The 20,322-nt window shown below is 38.6% G+C and overlaps 1 protein-coding gene across 1 annotated transcript in view; it reads right to left on the reverse strand.

Annotated features, from left to right (window-relative positions):
* Positions 1–20,322, reverse strand: part of PHLPP2 (PH domain and leucine rich repeat protein phosphatase 2) — a 63,166-nt gene that overhangs the window by 22,918 nt on the left and 19,926 nt on the right. The window contains exons 4-9 of the mRNA XM_031458147.2: positions 14,051–14,241; positions 7,102–7,227; positions 5,628–5,782; positions 4,452–4,598; positions 3,826–4,056; positions 2,343–2,545 (exon numbers count right to left, since the gene is read on the reverse strand). Of these exons, the coding sequence (XP_031314007.2) occupies positions 2,343–2,545; positions 3,826–4,056; positions 4,452–4,598; positions 5,628–5,782; positions 7,102–7,227; positions 14,051–14,241 (1,053 nt within the window). The remainder of the gene's footprint in view (positions 1–2,342; positions 2,546–3,825; positions 4,057–4,451; positions 4,599–5,627; positions 5,783–7,101; positions 7,228–14,050; positions 14,242–20,322) is intronic.

The raw sequence follows: 20,322 nt of genomic DNA on the forward strand, positions 1-20,322 counted from the left end.
CTCTATCACTGAATCCTGAATGCCTGACATGGTGTTACAAATGAAGAAAGTAAACCTCATTTATGTCTACTCTTGACTACAACAGAAGTTAATAAAATCCTGAATACACTTAACATCTCTCCAAAAATCAGACCAATATGCACTACAAGAGTATCAAAAAAGAGAATAAAATTTTAAAAACTAAGTCATATGGGGGGAGGAGGGGCAGGTATAGCTCAGTCGTAGAGTGCGTTGCCTAGTATGCACACGGTCTAGGGTTCAATTCCCAGTACCTCCGTTAAAATAAATAGATAAATAAAAACCTAATTCAAAAATCGCACCTCTTGGGGAGTGATGGAAATGTTAGCTATCTTGATTGTGGTGATGGTTTCATGGATGTATACATCTACCAAAATTCATCAAATTGTACATCCAAAATATGTGTAGTTACTGTACAGGAACCATACCATCCATAATAAAGGTGTCAAAAAAAAACCACCTAATTACTACCTCCCACACACACACAAAAAACTAAGTCATAAAAACCAAGGATAATCTGATTCCAAATGCAAAAAGGAATTTACTGCTATAGAAGGGTAACAGGTCTTGGCATCTCATTTTAAATTCATAGGCTTTAAGAATGCGAAATTTCATAGGCACCTTTCTGTTTTAAGAGGATCCTTCCTTTAACTGCAGGAAATCAAAACATGCACTTTCTTTTTTTGCTCAAAAACTCTCTGAGATTTATTCATATGAATACACAAAGCTCTAGTACATTCATTTCCAATGCCGTGCAATGTTCTGTTGTAGAGATTTATCACTGCTTTACTTCCCCATTTTCCTACTAATAGTCATATTTTTCTTCTTCTTTTCACTAAAATAAATATTGCTGTGATAAACATTCTAGGACATATCTCTTTGTGCACATGTGAGTGTCTAGGCGATATTCCAAGCAGGGGAACTGCCAGGGTACGAGCTACATGTATCTTTGAATTCTCTAACGCCATTATACTGCTCTCCATGGTGGTTTGTGGTTCTACCTACTCCCCCTGGCAGTGGATGAGGGCTGCTGCTTTTCCACATCTTCAATAAGCATTTAGCATTATTATTTTATTTGATGACTATAAAATGGTATTACCTAAATTCACATTTCTCTGACACCTGGTAAAGTTGAACATCTTTTACTTTCCTTCTTTAAACACAAAAAAAATTATAGTCGGTCCTTGAACAACATGGGAGCTACAGGCACCAACACTCTGTGCAGATGAAAATCTTCTTGTAGGGTGGGTACAGCTCAGTAGAGCACATGCTTAGCGTGCACGAGGTCCTGGGTTCAATCTCCAGTACCGCCATTAAAAAAAAAATCGTCATATAATATAGGTGTGTGTGTGTGTATGTGTGTGTGTGTGAATACTACAGTACTAGACAATCCATGGTTGGTTGAATCTACAGATGCAGAATCACGGATACAGATGGCTAACTATAAAGTTATACTCAGATTTTTGACTGCGTGGAGGATTGGAGTTCCTAAACTCCCTGCTGTTTAAGGGTTAACTGTAAAAGTCCAAGTATAAGTGGACCTGTGCAGCTCTCATCCATGTTGTTCAAGGGTCAATTACATAACTCCTTTGGTAAAGAAGAACTCTCTATAAATAGAATTGGCCTCAACAAATATGAGGCCTCTAACACTGAAAAATATCCCTGGGGAAAACCACCATTGAAGTGAGGGGCTTCTAATTCTGGAACTGAGGCAGCACAAGATTTTAGACTAGAGATTGGCAAGCTTTTTCTGTACAGGGCTCTATGTTTAGTAAATATTTTGGCATTTGTGGGCCACAACTTCTCAATGTTGCCACTGTAGCATGAGAATGGTTAAGATGTAAACGAACGTGGGTGTGTTCCCAGCAAACTTTATTCACTGAAGTTTGAGTCTCATGTAACTTTCCCAAGTCAGCATTATTCTTTCTTTGATTTTTTTTTTAAACGCAACCATTAAAAAATGTAAAAGCTCATTCCTTGTGGGCCATACAGAAACAGATGGGAAGCCAGTTTGGCCCCTGGGCTGTAGCTGGCTAACCTGTGTTTCGGACTATTACTGATATTCTCTTCTGAATATGCTTGCCCATCTTACCAACCACCTGTCATGTTGCAAAGTGCCGATTATTATGCGCATTTAGTGAATCTCAGAGTACCCTGCAATGTCTTTTTATGCATTATCTCAACCACTGAAGTGCTGACAGCAAACTTAAAGCCAGGCCTCAATGAACCTCAAACTCCGCAGAGTGGCTGAGGACACCACTGTCCTTGGAAAACTCAGACAAGAGCTACAAGGGGCAAAGCAAGAGGCTGGGTAGAGAACTCACTGTTGGAATTGGCGTAGAGAGTTCGAAGGGAAAAGCCACAGAGCGTCAGCTCCCTCAGCTGGTTCCGCTCACAATGCAGCTGCTCCAAGTTGCACAAGGAGCTAAGATCTAAGTCAGTCAGTTGATTGTCCCGCAAATCCATGTGGGTGATGTATTTATTCCCCTCCAGATTCTCAATAACCATGGTTTTCAGATGGTTCATCCTTAATATTCAAAAATAAGGAAATTAGAAACAAATTCTACTAAATGCACTCGCCAAAAGAAAAACAGGAGAAGTATGATCCCTTTGTCTCTTTACTAAACAACTTAATAATTTTACTACTTACCTCATTTTGCAAGGTACTAAGTAAATAACCCCAGATATCTGTACCTTGAGTTCTGTGTTTGTAAACTAAGTTAGAGACAATCCAGACAGGCAAATACATGTACAAATTAAATAGAGAAAGGAAAAGGGGCCATGTCCACAAACAGTTTAAAACATACATCCAAATACCTAATAAGGTTAGGTAGGGATGAAGGTGTAGGACAAAGGGACAAGAAGATGACCACGCCCCTGTGGGCTGGTGAGAAGCAAGGCAGCCGTGGAGCACCATGTCAGGAGAAGAGAAAGCAGCCATGCTCCCTCTCGTTGCTCTGCCACTCTCTCCTAGCAGAGAATCATCATGCTAAGGTTCCAATTATGTTAATTAATGGAGAGGAAAATAATCTGTATCCATATGGAGTAGTTCAAGGGCAAATCACAGAAAATGATGACTTCTTCGTTCTCTTCTACACAAGTGTATGATTTGATGTACACAGGCCTGTTCTCATTTTCCTGTATTTTAATAAATTCTTCTGTTACTATGTCTTTACAAAGGACATCAATGCCTTAGTGTAAAAGATGGAATATCCAATATGTATCTTTTATAAGCTTCCCTTAGGAAAATATTATAAATAAATAAATAATTTAAAAAGAGAACAGAACTCATAAAAATTATTAGTAGTAAAATTGTTAACATTTTAATTATAATACAATGGATTTCAAGAAGAAACCCAATAATTCAACAGAAAAATGGTCCAGTTTATGGAAAAATGCAAACTACCAGTAAATAAGCATACAAAAAGATATTCAACCTCACTCATAAGGAAATAAATGTTGATTCAAACAAGGAAATACTATTTTCTACCTATTACACTGACAATAAGGAAAAAGACCGCTAAAGTCCAACATAGAAAGGATGTGAGGAAACCGGAATTCTCATAAAATGTTGCCGGGAGGGGAGGTCAGAACAACCTTTGTCAAAGGCAATGCAAGTCTCAACCACGTGGTCCACCTACCTCACTCGTGTCTCTCTGCCATTGAGTGGAAAATGAAACTTTACTACAGCTTTGAAAACATACACTGTTCTAAAATCCTCATGTTTTATATAGAGGCTTTATAAAGAAACCCCAAGGGTCCATCAGGGGTCAGGCCAGAGGAAGGAACAGTGAAGAACGACCTCACCTTAGATCGACATGTTTGATGTGGCTCATCCGGTTCAGCACCCCAAGGTGGAGGACCTCCACTCGATTTCCTGCCATAACCACTTTATCCAACATCGTGAGTTTCTCATAAACCTCAGGAATTTGACTAAAGTTGTTGAAGGAAATTCCCAGGGAGGAAAGCTGCTGCAGATTTCCCAGTTCTTCAGGTAAAGTAGTCAGGAGGTTGCCGTCAAGGCAGAGGGTTTGAAGACTGCAGGAAGAAAACAAAAGAAAACTACTTTATGAAAGGTTTTAACTGGAATGCAGAGAACTAGAATTATGGATTCTGGCTTATGTCAGTAATTTATTATGAATCCAATAACGATAAAATGCCCTAAGTCTATCTACAGAGACTCAATACGAAGACTGACATATAACTGACACGGATGGTCCCTCCAACACCAAAAGTAGTCAGCGCCTCTGCTATTACAACTGAAGGACTAGTCCCTGCTGTGGGCAAGTAACTGCTGCTGACAAGCGTCCTCATAAGAACATGATTTATTTCACTGCAAGAGCTCACAGAACTATCTTCATTCCAAATGCCAGACAAGCTCCTTATTCTGCAAACAAAGGAAGAGACGAATCTAGTAAACATCGGACACTTACTTAAGCAGATTGCCAATCTGACTCGGCAGGTCGTGGAGTCCGTTACAGGAGAGGTTGAGTTCAGTCAGGGTAGAAATCTCACATAACAACACAGGAAACAGCCCAAGCTTATTATGGGACAAGTTCAGGCCCTTCAGCTGAGAAAATCTACAAAGCAATGGCACATCGTACTACTGAATGAAAAAGCCGTCTATTTTAAACATACATCAAAGAATTTGTTTTGCAAATATTTACTGAGCACTTAGCATGTGCCAGACACTGTGTGGCACAGACACTAAGATGACTAACACGCGGTCCAAGTTATTAAGGAAACCAGGTCTAGTGCGACGGTGCTCTCTCTTTTCCTTAGAAAGGCAGAAAATCTTGAAAAGCTCGTACTTGAAAAACTTTGTAAAATGTATCAGATGAGGTAAAAATCATATGCTTTCTGATGATTATTCTAGAAATATCAGTTATTAATGACATATGTAAAATGTCATTTAAATGTGTATCTTATTAATCACCATGTAATTTGAACGCTTTAATTTCCAATTTCTCCCCTTCCCACAAGAAGCCCAGACAATTACTTACACCACATATTTATTCACTTCCACCCATTTTTAAAGGGAGGAAGGAGGTGACATGGGTGGAGGGTGGAAATGGGGAATACATTCTAACAAAGGAGATGGAAAAATACAAGGGTCATAGTCCCTTAGGACTGAAATGGCTCCTTTATTAGAAGAGAGAGGTTTCATAGCTGACAAAAGGCTCGAGAGGTGGAGGTAGCAGGTGCAAAGAAAAGATAAAAGTTCCAACCCTGGAGCAGAATTCTTGAAATTAGGCCTATTTCCCTTAAGTTATTTAAGTTTGAAACTTTTGATTCAAAAACTTCCTATACACGGAGTCTCTCATTCACTCTGGCTGCAGGTCATGCATCTCTGTCAATGATTACATAAAAAGACCACTCAGATCAAGGGCAGCTCAACACTGCCTCTATAACAGAAACTTTGCATCTATCTTCTCTTGTACAGAAGGGAGAAGAGGGTGGGAAAACTGTGTAAATAAAAAATCTTACTTCCTCTTCAAAATATAGGGGAAATTTTCAAATATATATATGATGGTAAGCATGCCTGATCTACAGGTATTGATTAAGATTCTGTTTTAGTAAGTTAGTCTGGAAACCTATCCCCCACATACTTGTAGAAAGTGTCAAGGCCTCCTGGTCTTTCTAATTGCATGAAGTTGTGTCGCAAGTTGAGGTAGGTGATATCTTGACTGTAGAAGAGATGCTCAGGAACCTCCTCAAGGCTTTGACACGAGAGGTCGACGGTGCTGATGCGCTGAGACACCACCTGGACAAGGGCAAAGAGAAGAGCCGTCTGAGTCAGCCCCGAACATCTCTTACCCAGCAGGCGAAGGAACGGCATTTACACAAAAAGGCACCAATTAAAAGGATGGGGGAGGAAAGTAAGGTCATGAAATCCAATTATACATTTATAAAAAACAGTTAATTTTCACTTTTTCCTAAAACCATAAGCTGCTTGAAAAACACAAATGTATATACTGTAAAGTGTCTAAAAGTAAAAGGTAAAAACATACTAATCATTAAGACAGAAAGTTAACACTTCATGCAGAAAGTCAAGTTAAGATGATTCAAAATAACTGTACTCAAAAACTTTCGGAGGGAGTGTGATATTGAAAGATATGGCCTTTTGCAGCCACACAAGCTCTGCTCCTTACTTGTGCAGCTTCTTCATCTGCCATGAGGATAAAATTAAATAAGGAAGCACACAGAACACTGCTTAGCATGCAAAAAGGTGCTCAAAATATTAATTTCTCTTTATGAGGGCAGAAGAATGGAATAGCTACTTAAAATTGAAACTAATTTTATTCGGAACAGACTTTATTATCACCACAAGTATAGAAAATTCAATAAAACCAAAACAAGGTTTATATTGCTGTAACAGTATGCTAATAAAACATGTACTGTGAAAATGGGCCTAAAACAAACAAACAATCACTGCAAAACTCATTCATATTGTGATGGCATGTCATTACACTGAAACAATTTTTTATGCAACTATTTAGCTTCCTAAAGAAAAATATGTTGAAATTCTAGAAAGATGGCTAGGAGAACAAGAGAATTTAGAAAATGTAATACAATCTTAAAGCACTTCATCTTCAAAGGCTAAGAAAGCCAATTATCTTCAGCACACAGGAATGGTTTGCGACAGGATCACAGGTCATGTCCCATCAATAAGTTCAAATCTAAAGTGGCTCATCAAAGCTGTGCTAAATATAAATACATATGGAAGCACTAGGCTATGAGTTAGGGAATGGCTCCATCTAACAGTGACTACTACGGTCGAGGGGAAGTCATTTGGATCTCACCATGACTCAATTCCTTCAAGGCCCTACCTTCCTCACACAGATGGTATAAAGGTAAATGCACCTGAAAACACTTTTGAAAGCATTCCATACTACGCAAATATAAATAATAAGTTAAGGACTCGGTGGAATTCCATTTCATTCACTATGTACTCAGAAAGGCCTGGAGTGATGTGCCTAAGAATTATAATTCAATCTCCTGGGAGTAAGTTCAGTTTCAAAATATGTTTCTTTTAGTTTCTCTGCTCTCATCACCACATCAGGACATCTGACAGCTTATCACCTTGGATGCTTGCCGTTGCCACCTGTGGTACTCAGCCAAAGTCTCAAAGCTGACATGATAGGTCTGAGCTTGGGCTCCAGCTGAGCTGAACGCAAGGGAGTACTGACGTCGCTTCACTTCTTCTACCTACAGAAGAGGTGGGAAGAAAACCAGAACCAGAAAAAAAAATTCTAATAAAAAATTAAAGGACAATAACAAGACAATTTTTTAAACAGGCAAAAGATCTTAATAGATATTTCTCCAAAGACAGAGGAATGGTCAATAAGTACATGAAATGATGTTCTACGTCATTAGTTATTAGAGAAATGCAAGTCAAAGCCACAAGATAATCACGTCACATCCACTAGGATGGCTAAAATCAGAAACACGGATAATAACAAGTGATGGTTAACAAGTATTAGCAAGGATGCAGAGAAACTGGAACGCTCCTACACTATTGGAGGGAATGCAAAATGGTAAAGCCACTTTGGAAAACATCTCTGGCAGTTGCTCAACAGGTTAAACGTAGAGTAACCATGTGACCCAGCAATTTCATTCCTAGGTATATACCCAAGAAAACACACATCTGTACAAAAATTTGTACATGAATCATAGCAGCATTATTCATAAGAGCCAAAAAGTGGAAACAACCTAAATGTTCATCAACAGGGATATGTAAAAACAAAACACAGTATATCCATACAATGGAATATTATTCAGCCATTAATGGAAATAAAATATTGATACACACAAAAACACGTACAAACCTTGAAAACAGTATGCTAAGTGAAAGAAGCCACTCATAAAGAATCATATATTGTATGATTCCATTCATATGAAATGTCCAGAATCAGCAAACTCATAGACAGAAAGTAGAGTAATGGATGCCTGGGGTTGGGGAATGAATGGGGAGATGATGGCTAAGGAGTGCAGGGTTTCTTTTCAGGGTTGTGAAAATATTCTAAAATCAACTGTGGTGGCAGTTGCACAACTCTGTGAATATAGTGAAAGCCACTGAATTGTACACTTTAAATGGGTTAATTGTATGGTATATGAATTATAGCCCAATAAAGCTGTTTAGAAAAAAAACAAAGAAATACTTATTTAACAGGTATGTTGAAAGAGTAGGACTCACAGGGCACAGTCATAAATCATAAATTGTAAATTTATTACTCACCAGATAGTCTCAACTTGGTAATTAAGTATCTGTTGAATGAATACATTTTACTGTTGTAGGTGCTGGGGACACAGCCAGGGAAAAAACAAACAACCCTCTGCCCTCAATGGAGTTTGTATTTGAGAGGGACAAGCACTCTGATACCAAAACGGTGACATAATGTAGCACAACATGATAAAATACCGAATGAGTTCTACAAAGAAAAACAAAGCAGGGCACAGGCTTGGAGGGGAACAGGGTGGGTGGTCTGAGTTATGAACAGAGCAGTTAAGGAAGGACTCACTGAGGAGGTAACATGTGAGCAAAGACCCCACAGGGGTTTGGGAGCAAGGAGTGAAAATCTCTTGGGGGAGAAGCATTCCCAGCTCAGCAACACCAAGTACAAGTCCCTGTGATGCAAGAATGCCTGCCTGTTTCAGAACAGGAGAGTCTACAGGCCCACAGGGTAAGAACCAAAGTTTCCACTTCAAAGGTAAGACTGCGCCAACTCTTGCCCTAACCACGGGCGCATGCTGGAGGTAGCTGCCTGCCTGCAAGGGGTACTCTGGCCTGCTTTTTGGACTCACCTCCTCCCTTACATATTACGTGCCGGAGCTAACAGCCATTTCTGACCTCCTCCAGGGCTGAAGTGGAGCAGGAGGAAGAACAGGGAAGACACAAGCCCAAAGGTTCTTACTAGACTAGCAAAGTCAGAACTTGACTTCACATGCTCTGGTCCTACCAGATTTTAAAGAGGATGCTTTTCCTCAATGGATCCTTTTGAGGATTCTTTGGATACCCTGTGCCCAATACAACCAATGGTGGCTTCTCATGTACAGATCCTTTGACCAGGCTAAGGCACGTGATTCCAGCAGCTGATCACTCCCTCCTCAGACCTGAAGGAATCTGCTGATCCACTGACAGCCTGTCCTCCAGGGAAGTCCGTCTGCCCCTCCAGGTGGCCCCACTGGACATGTTCTAAGAGAATCCACCCATCCATGCCATGGCTCTTGCTCTATCTCAACCCATCTGGGTCACATACTAACAAACCCAAGGAGTACATGGTGATCCCAACACGTGAGTTAGGCTCTCTGCTCTATCGCCAAAGCAGCTAATAGCCTATCCCTTGTCCTTAAGACTTACTGGTCAGAAGGCAGGACACCAGTCTACTATGTCCCCTTTACTGCAGGAGACCCATAGCAAGCTCTTGAATCCCACCGAAACCTTTCACTAAGCTTGAGGGAAGAGGAAGAAATTTCCTCCATTCCTACTTAGGGTGGTGATAAGGATTCACAGCACAACAGTAGCTCTCTTCAACGAAATTCTCCCTCAAACTCCAACAACCCAACCTACATAGCTTTGATGAGGATGAAATCTTTTTATAGTTATAGAACCACTTACATCTTTGTCTGACATCTCACTTTGGTATGTCATAGCTAATGAATCTTGATGAGTCAGCTAGAAACTTCCAAGTTATACTCATAAATCATTAGATTTCTGGTGCCAAGTAAATTTCTTTGCCAAATGGCAGAAACATAAGATGCTTTAAACAAAAAAGAACCATATAAAAAGATCCAATACAATTAAATATTATTCATAACATTCAATTGTGATACTTACATGACCATATTTTTTATTAGTAATAAATCATTGAAATTCAGTGAGTATGTCAAAACAAAGGATCTGGTTGAAATGAAGAACAGGTATTTCTAACCTCTTTAGAATAATCTTTTCTTTTAAATATTTTATTATGGAGTGTTTGACAAGGAAAAATATACAGTCATATGATGTCAAATACTGAGAATAGTTTGTAAATCTCCCACTAGTAGTTAATTTCTCAACTTCTGACTAATTGTGTTAAATCTTGCATTATGTATGTTGCAACTACACTGTTAATACATGTACAACTTCACAATTATTAAATACTCACAGTGAAGCATTCCCTTCATCACTTTGCAGTGAGCCTCTTTATCCCTATGAATGCTTTTGCACATTAAGTCTTTTGGGAGGCAAGTTTTATTGAGGTGTAATTCTATAAAAGTTGTGGGGTTTTTTTAATTCACAAATTTGAAGTGAACAATTTGATGAGTTTTTATAAATGAATACAGTTGTACAACCTCATCACCCCCAAAACTACCCTTGTGCCCTTTTGTAGTCAGTCGTCTCCTTCCATATCCTGGCAATCACTGATTTGTTTTCTATCACTAACAGTTTTTTGTCTTTTTTTTAGAAATTCACATAAATAGAATCATAACAATAGGTATTTATGCTTGGCTTCTTTCACTTAAAATAAAGCTTGTGAGATTCACCCTTGTTCTCCCCCCCCCCCGCATTTTATTGTTTTTTGCTTTTTGGGGGGGTTAATTAGGTTTATTTATTTATATACTTATTTTAACGGAGGTACTGGGGATTAAACCCAGGACCTTGTACGTGCTAAGCACACACTCTTACCATTGAGCTATACCCTTCCCCCACCCTTGTTCTTGTGTGTAACAGCAGTTCACTCCTTTTTGTGGCTCAATAGTATTCCACTGTATGGATACACCACATCTGTTCATCAATTCACCAGTCAGTGAACATACAGGTTGCTTTCAGTTTGGGCAATTATAAACAAAGCTGCTATGAACATTCACTTAAACTTTTCATAAAGATTTTGGTTCATTTCTCAGTACCTAGGAGAATAGCTGGGTCATCTGATAAGCATATCCTTAACTTTGTAAGAAACAAAAAAATCAGTTTTCCAAAGTGACTGCATTCCCACCAATGATGTGTGAGCTTTCCAGCTGCCCCCTACCTTTGCAAAACTTGACATTCATCAGTCTTTTGACTAGGTTATTTGTCTTTCTATCACCAAGCTGTAAATGTTCTTTACATATTCTGGATGCAAGTCCTTCATTGCATACAACGCTCATATAAATGTTCTGTATGATGTTAATATAACCACACCAATTTTCTTTTGGTTGCTATTTGACCAGTATAATTTTTCTATCATTTCACATTCAACGTAATAAGTTTTAGGTATGCCTCCTATAAACAGTAAGTAGTAGGATTTTAAATAACAACATGACAAAATCACAATTATTGTGATTACTGATATATTTGGATTTATTTCTACCACTATAATTTGTGATAATTTACCAAGCTAATTATTTGCTCCTTTTTCTCAACCTTTTTCCTGCCTTCTTTTAGCATCACAGAACTTTTTATATTCTCTTTTCCTTCTCTACTTCTAGTGTTTATCCTTAAATTTTTAAATTCATACTTGACAATTTTTCTAATAAAGTGTAAAGCTGTTTGGTGTTCCTTTCCTCTTATCCCAAGACTGCATCACACTTTCTTTACCAAACACACCACATCTTGAATTTTGTTCAGGATAGTTTGAGCTTTAGTAGTTTAAACTTGTATTTAAAATATTACAAATTTTAAATCTTTTAAGAATCAATATTAAATTTATCACCCTATTTTATCAGTGTCTGCACTCATCACCTATTCTTATATCTCATGTCTTCCCTTTGAATCTACTTTCCTTTGTTGTTGTTTTCTTTTTTCTTGGAGGGGTGTCATGTTTTAGACATATATCCTTTAGTTCTTTCAGTGAGGATATGCCAGCTCATTACTCTTTGTATGTCTGAAAATGTCCTACTTTGCCTTGACTCTTACAAAATAATTTGGCTGGATGTAAAACACAGGTTGACATTTATTTTCTTTCAGCAATTCTGCGAATACTCTTCTACAGATATTGTTGATGAAAAGAAGGCTGTTGTCTATCTGTTAATTAGCTGCAGGTCATCTTTTCTCTCTGAAGTATCTGTGATTTTCTTCTTCATGTTCTGCAATGTGTCCATGTGTAGTTATTTTTATTTACCCTGCTTATTATCCAGTGTCTTTCCAATCTGAACACTCATGTTTGTCTTTACTTCTAGAAAAATTTCAACCATTATTTCTTCAGACATTGCTTATCTGTTCTTCTCTACCCTCTTCTCTGTAACTGTTATTAGATGTATACTGGAGCCTCCCTTAAAGGCTATTTTGTATGTTTTATCTGTGAAATCCTTCGTATATCAGTTAATTACGTTCAGCTGTAAACGTGGCTTAAAAAGACAGAGGAAGTCCAGGAGTGGACAGCAGCTCCACACCACCACCAGGGACCCAGGCACCTTCTGCTTTCCAGAAGGCCACATTCAGCAAATGCCTGCAGTTCCCAGTCACCATATAACTCTTCCACCTCCCATGCTGAGGGACTGTGTCCCATTAAAGGAAGGAAAAGTAGGGCAAAGGGTCAAGCCATCCACATCTGTCCCATTTTAAAGGCCCTTCCCAAAAGTCCCACTTGGAAACTTATGTTTAAATCCCTTCACCACCACTAGCTACATGGGAGGTTGGGGAGACAGAGTTTTTGACTTTGGTCATATTGCCACCCTGAACAAAACTCTATTCTATTAGAGAGGGAAGACAGAGAACAGACAAGAATGACTTGAATGGAAGGTTCTTTTATTCTTTCTCTTTCTTCCTCTGCCTCCCACTTCCTGTCTACCAATCCTCCAACCCTGTCTCACTCACCTTCTCCCTTTGGAGCAATTTCACTCACTTTCTTCACTCTGTCCCTCAGCCCCTGAGACCAGAACCAGGTCTCATGCTGGCAGTGAGGGGTTCCTGCTCCATGGTTGATATGGGAATTGTACACATTCAATCTCTAGGCCAGTTAGGGCTTGTCCATTTCCCAGTCACAGGCCAGATAATCGGGTCCATCCATCTCTTTAGGACCACACCTAGAAACAAGTCTCAATTCCAGCCAGTGGTTTACAGAAGTTTTTGGGTTTGGGTTTTGGGGTGTTTTTTTCCCAGATTTTTTTCAGGAGCAAAGAACACCACTCATCTCCTGGCCTCCAGCAATAAGCTTAGGCCAGGTCCCCATCATCAGCAGAGTATGTTTAGACCCAAATACTTACAGGAGCTAAACTCATAGGCTGTCACAAACTTTAATACCCAGAGTCCAGCAGGCCCTCACCACTTACATTTCTATTCTACATTCCTAAGCCCAGCTGTCCCCTTTCATTCACTTATTTTTTATATATGTATTTTATCCATTTTGCTGTGTATCTGGATCAAACTGGATGTCTCAATGAAGGAATTCAGTTATTTTATCTAGAAGATCTCTTAAATTCAGATTGTTTTATGATGTTAAAGATTCAAAATAAAAGAAAGAAAACAATGTATAGCTTCATATTAATACTATTTGTTTCCAGTCATCTATCATTCTGTTTGACGACTTGCAGCTGCCTTTCCTATGGTGGGTATTCTCCAGCACAGATGCAAGAAACAGCAGGCCTTCCTGGCTGCTGGATAGGGACTTATGACCACTCCAGGCTCTGAATTTCAGTTTAACAAGGAAAAAGGAGAAACAGGAAAAAAATCTATTTTGATGACGGATGCTAACAACTACTTCTAGTTTCCAAAGGCAGCTTCTAGTGGTAGCATCCTCCATCTACTCTTGGTGGTACCAGGGGTGCATTCAGTGCCTAGCAGTGGAGGTAGATGTTTCTTCAACAGACGGGCTCTGCAGCAGAGTTTGGGGTATGGACAGTCTTTGGACCTCCCAGGGAGTCTGTGATGTAAATAAACTTGTTTCATGCTTATATTAGCCTCAGTGGGTTTCTTCTGTTTAAACCTATGAACGTAAAAACTTTGTGATGTAATCAATAATGTCCATATTTGGCTTCTTTGAAAAGATGTGAAAAAAGCTCTGAAAAGCACATGTAATTTTTTTTAATAAAGGTGTTCAAAGGAAGAATAATTCATCTTTGTGAGTGTTACCTTTCCCCCAACCAGAGGCAAAATGTGCATCTTTCCAGTCTGACAATCCTTCACCGAGGAAACGATGAGGCAGGTGCCACAGAGAACAACCAGGCGTTCAGCCCACTTATGCAGCTGGGTCTTTCCCTTGCGTACATTATAGATGCCAGACAGAAGGATTCGATCCAGATGATCCATCTGGCATGGTTTTTCTGAAAGAGAACAGTACTTAAGGAGCCAGCATTAAGTAGTACAAGAATACTGAAAGGGAAAAAGAAAGTATTACATGTCAACATTATAAAATAAGATCTTGGTCCTAAAACGTCATCCATTACTGAAGTTATATAATGGGAGTACTGTGAATTCTGGTCTAGAGAGCAACATGTTATTCTGGATGCCATTGTTAAAACTTCTTCCAACAGCCTTATCTCCCATGAACACAGAGAAACGCAGTATGACAGAGTAGTTAAGATCATGGACTTGAGAGTCAGACATTCAAACATGAGTTTGAATCCTGGTTCTGCCACTTATTTGTTTCTTTGAACTACATAATCTCATTGACCTTGCCTTTTCTCATTTATACAGTCTGGGGTCTTAATACTACCTACCTCCAGAGGGTTCTTATAAAAAACTCAGATAATGAATGTAAAGTACTAAGCATAGTTTTAGATACAAAAGAAGTATGGAATAAACGACAGCCGCTATTATTTTGCTTAGTCTATTCTAGAAGGAAGAAATTAATAATTAGTTCTCTACACAATCCTCCATCTTTTGGCTCTTTTGTGAGGAAAAGCTTACGGCTGATATTTTAGTCAACTATCCCAATCACAGTGGCAGAAGCTGATAGGTGCACACAAGAGCTTTTCTATCTTTTAGCACCTTACCTCCATTAAACATCTTTATATGACTGAGATACAGTGAGCAGAACAGAGCATTATGACAGAAGAGATGTTCTTGGTTTATTAAAGCACTACTGAAAACAGATAGTAACTCTACACAGAAATGAACAAAAAAAAAGAAAAGTTCAACAAATGAACAGAAGCAGCAACAGTACGAGGTGATGCAAACAGCAATAAGCTAGGAACTGGGGAAATGGGCTGTACTTGGTATTACTACATAATTGATTATGGAACCCTGGGCATCAATTTGCCCTTTTAACTATATGTTTCCCATATAAAAAATAAGGAAATGGGCTAGTTTACTTCAAAGCTTTACAGCTTTGTATGTTAATACCAGATGTAGTGGAGGGCCACTTCTCCTTCTATTCTAGGCCAATCCTTTCTAAATTCCAAAATTCTAAATTCCACCTTCCTTGGGGAAGTGGGTTCTTCTTTTTTCTCACGCTTCAACTCCACCCTCCCTATTGTTTCTATCAGAGCTACAAGGGCATTCAAGTTCTCTCCCACTTCCTCTCAGTCTCAACTGGAGAACTCCTTTAGTTCAGGAATTCTCCAATTTCTATGTGCCTAAGGATTATCTGAGAATTACTTTAAAATGCAGACGCCTCAATCTACCCACAGAGAGTCTAATTCAGATGGAACACAGGAAAAATATATTTTTTTAACAAGTATCCTAAGTGATTTAAATGCAGATGGCCCACAAACCATATTTTGAGAAACTGTATAAGTTTACCCTTTTGAGGCTCTTCTCAAAGAACTAAAACTAAAACTATAAAACTCTTAAAAGAAAACATAGAAATAAATCTTGTGACTTTAGATTAGGCAATGGTTTCTTAGATATCAACATAAAAAGTACAAGTGACAAAAAAGAAAATATAAATCAGACTTCATCAAAAATAAAGTATTGTGCGTCAACAGACACCATCAAGAAGGTAAAAAGATGACTCACAAAACAGGAGAGAATATCTGTAAATCATAAAGCTAGAAAGAAATGTGTATCCAAAATAAAGAACTATTACAATTCAGCAATAAAAAGACAACCCAATTAAAAAATGGGCAAAGGATTTGAATAGGTATTTCTCCAAAGAAGATACACAAAAGGCCAAAAGCACATGAAAAGACGCTCAACGTCATTAGTTAAGAGATATTAGAGAAATGTTAATCAAAACCACGAGATACCAGTTCACACCCACTAGGATGACTATAATCAAAAAAGATAAGCAATAACAAGTGCTGGTAGAAAAGTAGAGAAATTAGAACTCTTGTGGCTGGTAGAATTATAAAATGGTACAATCACTTTGGAAAACAATCTGACAGGTCCCTAAAATTTAAACCCAGAGTCACCATATGATCCAGCAATTTCACTCCTACATCTATATTCAAGAGAACCGAAAACATATGTACATACCAAAACTTGTACATGAATGTTCATAGTAGCATTATTTCTAATAGCCAAAATGCGGAATCAAATGTCTGCCCATCAACTGATGAGTGCATAAACAAAATGTTGCATATGAACACAACGGAATACTATTCAGCCATGAAAAGAAATGAAGTACAGCCATGAAAAGAAATGAAGTACTGATACATGTTACAAAATGGATGAACCTTGAAAACATGCTGAGTAAAGAAGCCAGCCACAGAAAGCCAGGTATGTATGATTCCATTCATTTGAACTGTTCAGAACAGGCAAATCTATAGACAGAATGTAGATTCATGGTTGCCAGGCGCTGTGGGAGTAGGGAATGGGGAATAACTGCCATGGATATGGGGTCTCATTTTACGGTGGTGACAATATTCTAAAATTAAACAGTGGTGATGGCTGTACAACTCTCCAAATACACTAAAAACCACTGAATTGTACACTTTTAAAGGGTATTTCTATGGTATGTGAATTATATCCCAATAAAGTTGTTATTTTTTAATAAATCTCATCATTCTTCCCAAATCTGCTATTCAATTTATATTCCCCATCCTGGTTAACAGCATCACCTACTAAAGTTGGCTAAATTATACAAAAATAGGACTTCATTATAGCTTATCATGCTTCCACACTGCCTAACAGTCTAAACAGTTTAAAGTTTATGTAAAAAGATCAGATCAATTGTTAAATCAATTGATGTAAAAGTCTCTGTGTCTCTTTTATCTCGTCCTTGTTTCTTTATATTTTATTACAGAGAAAACTCCTAAATCTATCCATCACCACTCCCAGAAGAAAACATTCAATTTTGAAGGAGGTAAGTTATTTATATATGAGATAACATGCTGTTTTATTATTGATTTTGAAGGTTCTTCTACATATTCAGAGTGCCTCACGTCTCTAGTCTTCTGAAAGTGGTAAAAAGCAGAATGAGGAAGTTCCAGTAAGTATTTGGAATGTCTAATAGTTCTAATTAAAAAACAGATTTACAATTTTGAAAGCCAAGATTCTAAGTGGAAAATAAGGGATAATTTTAATTTCCTTATATATTTATACTTCTAGATTTCTCTAAAGAAAATGGATTGCTTTTATAATTAAAAAGCTTCTAAAAAAAGAATCAAGGACAACCCCGCAGCAATGAGTACTTCTATTGCCCACAGTATAATCTTTAAATATCATTTTTCATTAATATGAACCAGGAATCCTTAGAAAAATAATCTATTCCAGGTCTGAGTCAGAAGATGAAAAGATCAGATGAGGACATATTGTTATGCAGGAAATTAATGTAAAATCCAGAATGCTATCAAAGACTACTGGGTTCATGTTGGAAGGACATAGAAGTCAACCTGAAAGAGCTCCCACTAGCTGACATGGGACAAATTGAACATTAGAAAGAAGAACGGCTGCAAAGAATTGAAACAAATATATACAGGCCCATGAGATCATGATGATACTCAAAACAGACAATAAAAAATGAAGTCACACATAATATAAATTATGAATAAAAACTGAAAGGCAAAGCAATACAGCTTCTAGAAAATAATAAAGGGAAAGATTTATGTTGGACTATATTAAAATGAAGTACTTCTTTTAATCAAAAGACATCATTAAGGTTCTGGTCTGAGTGAGACAGAGAAAGCACTCCACCCTGTCTCTCCCACTGAACTCCCCTATAAAACCTGGACAGCATACCTGGAGCAGCTAGACAAGGACTTCGAAAAGCAAAGAGCAGTAAGCAGATTAGGGAAGAACACAATTCAAAACACCACCTGACCAGTGGTGAGTTTACAATTTTCCCCTCCTCTGACATGCCCTAGCCAGGACTTGAGAAAGCCCAGAAGTGGGCCCTGGTGCGGACAGAGAGCTCTAGAAGGAGACCTCAAGTTCTGTCTTGAGGAGTAGAAAAGGGGTCTTTCAATGCTCAGAGAGAATGGGAGAAATTATTCATTTTTCTTCACTTTTTCAAGTCCCAGTCCCCAAGAGTGGCTACAAGGGTGGGGGACACAGGCACCTAAAACCCTAAGGGGGGTGACCTTTGCTCTCTGACTGGAAAATCTGCGGTCCCAAGAGAATGGATGAAATCCACTACACTTTCTGTCCCCTCCTGCCACTGGGCCCTGGAGTGTGGGCACTGATGTGGTGAGAGCCCAACAGAGTTGGTGAAATAATGCCCCAGGAGACTGAGAAGAGAAAGGAGCTCAGGAAAACAATCCCATAAAGTTGTCCATGAACTCCTGGGCTCACCCCTGAAGTACACAAGTGTGAATGTGATCCCAAGCAGCATGCCAGAAACTCTGAAACTGAAACTAAGGGACAGAACCACAGGGAGAGAAGAAAGAGTGCAGGGCTGAAAAATAATCTGAAGAAATAATAGGTGAAAACTTCCCAAATGAAAGAAATGAATAAACACAGACTCAAGAAGCTCGGCAAACTCCAAACAGGCTAAAACTGAAAGAAATTCAAGCCCAGATACTTCATAATCAAACTGCTGAAAATTAAAGACAAAGAAAAAGTCTTGAAAGAACTCAGAGAAGCACCATTCCTTTTTATATCCTTCATTATACTATATATATATCGGAATCACAGCTTAAGTGACTGCAGGAAGGGTGCACAGGAGCTCTCTGTACTATTTTTCCAACTGCTGTGAAAATCTAAAGCTAGTTCAAATAAAAAGTTAAATAGACAAATAAATAAATATTGGCTGACATATTCTGAAGTAAATGAAACATTCACTTACATTTAAAAAATAAAGCAGGAAACCTCAAAACAAATTTCAAACTTGCAATAGCCTCCCCCCACACACACAACACAAAAACACACTGCTATTTGAAGCATTTCAGCAGAAAATTTGTGAAGCAGTGGTGGCTAAGCAATCCTACCATCTGGTTTCATGACCCTGTACAAGTCTTCTTTTATCTTTATGCCTTAGTTTCCCAAGTTAAAGACCGAGGAGTCTGCTTGGATGATCCCTAGTCTTTACCAGTTCTCACATTATATGGATTCCTCCTACTCCTCTAAACTCTTTCTCCAACAACTAAATGGTGGAGTATCTTAGAGGTTGAGAGGATGAGATTTAGAACCAGATAGGCTTTTCGGCTCCAAGCTCTGCTATTTGACTGGGGCAAGTTAAAATCTCTCTGGAGTAGTATTACTCACCTATATGGCTGTAAGGATTAAGTGAGAAAAGGTATGTAGTGTGCTTGGCACATTAGAAGTACTCAGCACACAGTAAGGGTATAAAACAAATGCTGGTTGTTAAAATGAAAAGTCCTGCATTAAGCCCCCTTCTTTTCCTATATATAAGTATTCTTTTCAAGATAATCTTAACCACTTCCACAGCTTTAACCCTCCCATGTACCTGACTCCCAGATCTGTATTTCCAAGTCACCTTTTTCCACATTTCCACATTTCCAGTCACTTGCCAGGTATCTCCCACTGGATGTTTACCACAACTTAAAATTAAACATGCCTAAAACCAAGTCATCACCATCCTTGCAAACCGGATCCTTCTCACAACTCAAGTCCTGTCACACTCCCAAAGCCGCCAGGCTCAAAACTGCAGAGTCAGCTTTGCCTCTTAGTTCCCCTCCTCAACTCCCTTTTCCTGTCACCCATCAACATCGACTGATTATTCCTTCAAAGACTCTCATATGAACAATTCCTTCCCATTCCCTAGTTCAGATCCCTGATAATTCACACCTAAATTATTATCCAGTCCGGCACCCAATTCATCTTTCTTTGGCCCACTTGGATCCCATCACTTCCCGCTACCATCTGCCAAGTGAAGGCTAAACTCATGATGCTACGCCCAAGGCCCAGAACAATCTAGACTCAAAGTATCTGTGACTCACAGAACATGCACTGAAATGCCTAATTCCCCACCTCTGTCCTCCTTTCCCTTTCTGCTTATTGAAATTCTGTCCATTTTTAAAGAACCAACTCAAACACTACTTCTCCAGAAAGACTTCTCTGAT

Source organism: Camelus dromedarius, chromosome 9 (genome assembly GCF_036321535.1).
Source record: "Camelus dromedarius isolate mCamDro1 chromosome 9, mCamDro1.pat, whole genome shotgun sequence".
Lineage (NCBI taxonomy): Eukaryota > Metazoa > Chordata > Mammalia > Artiodactyla > Camelidae > Camelus > Camelus dromedarius.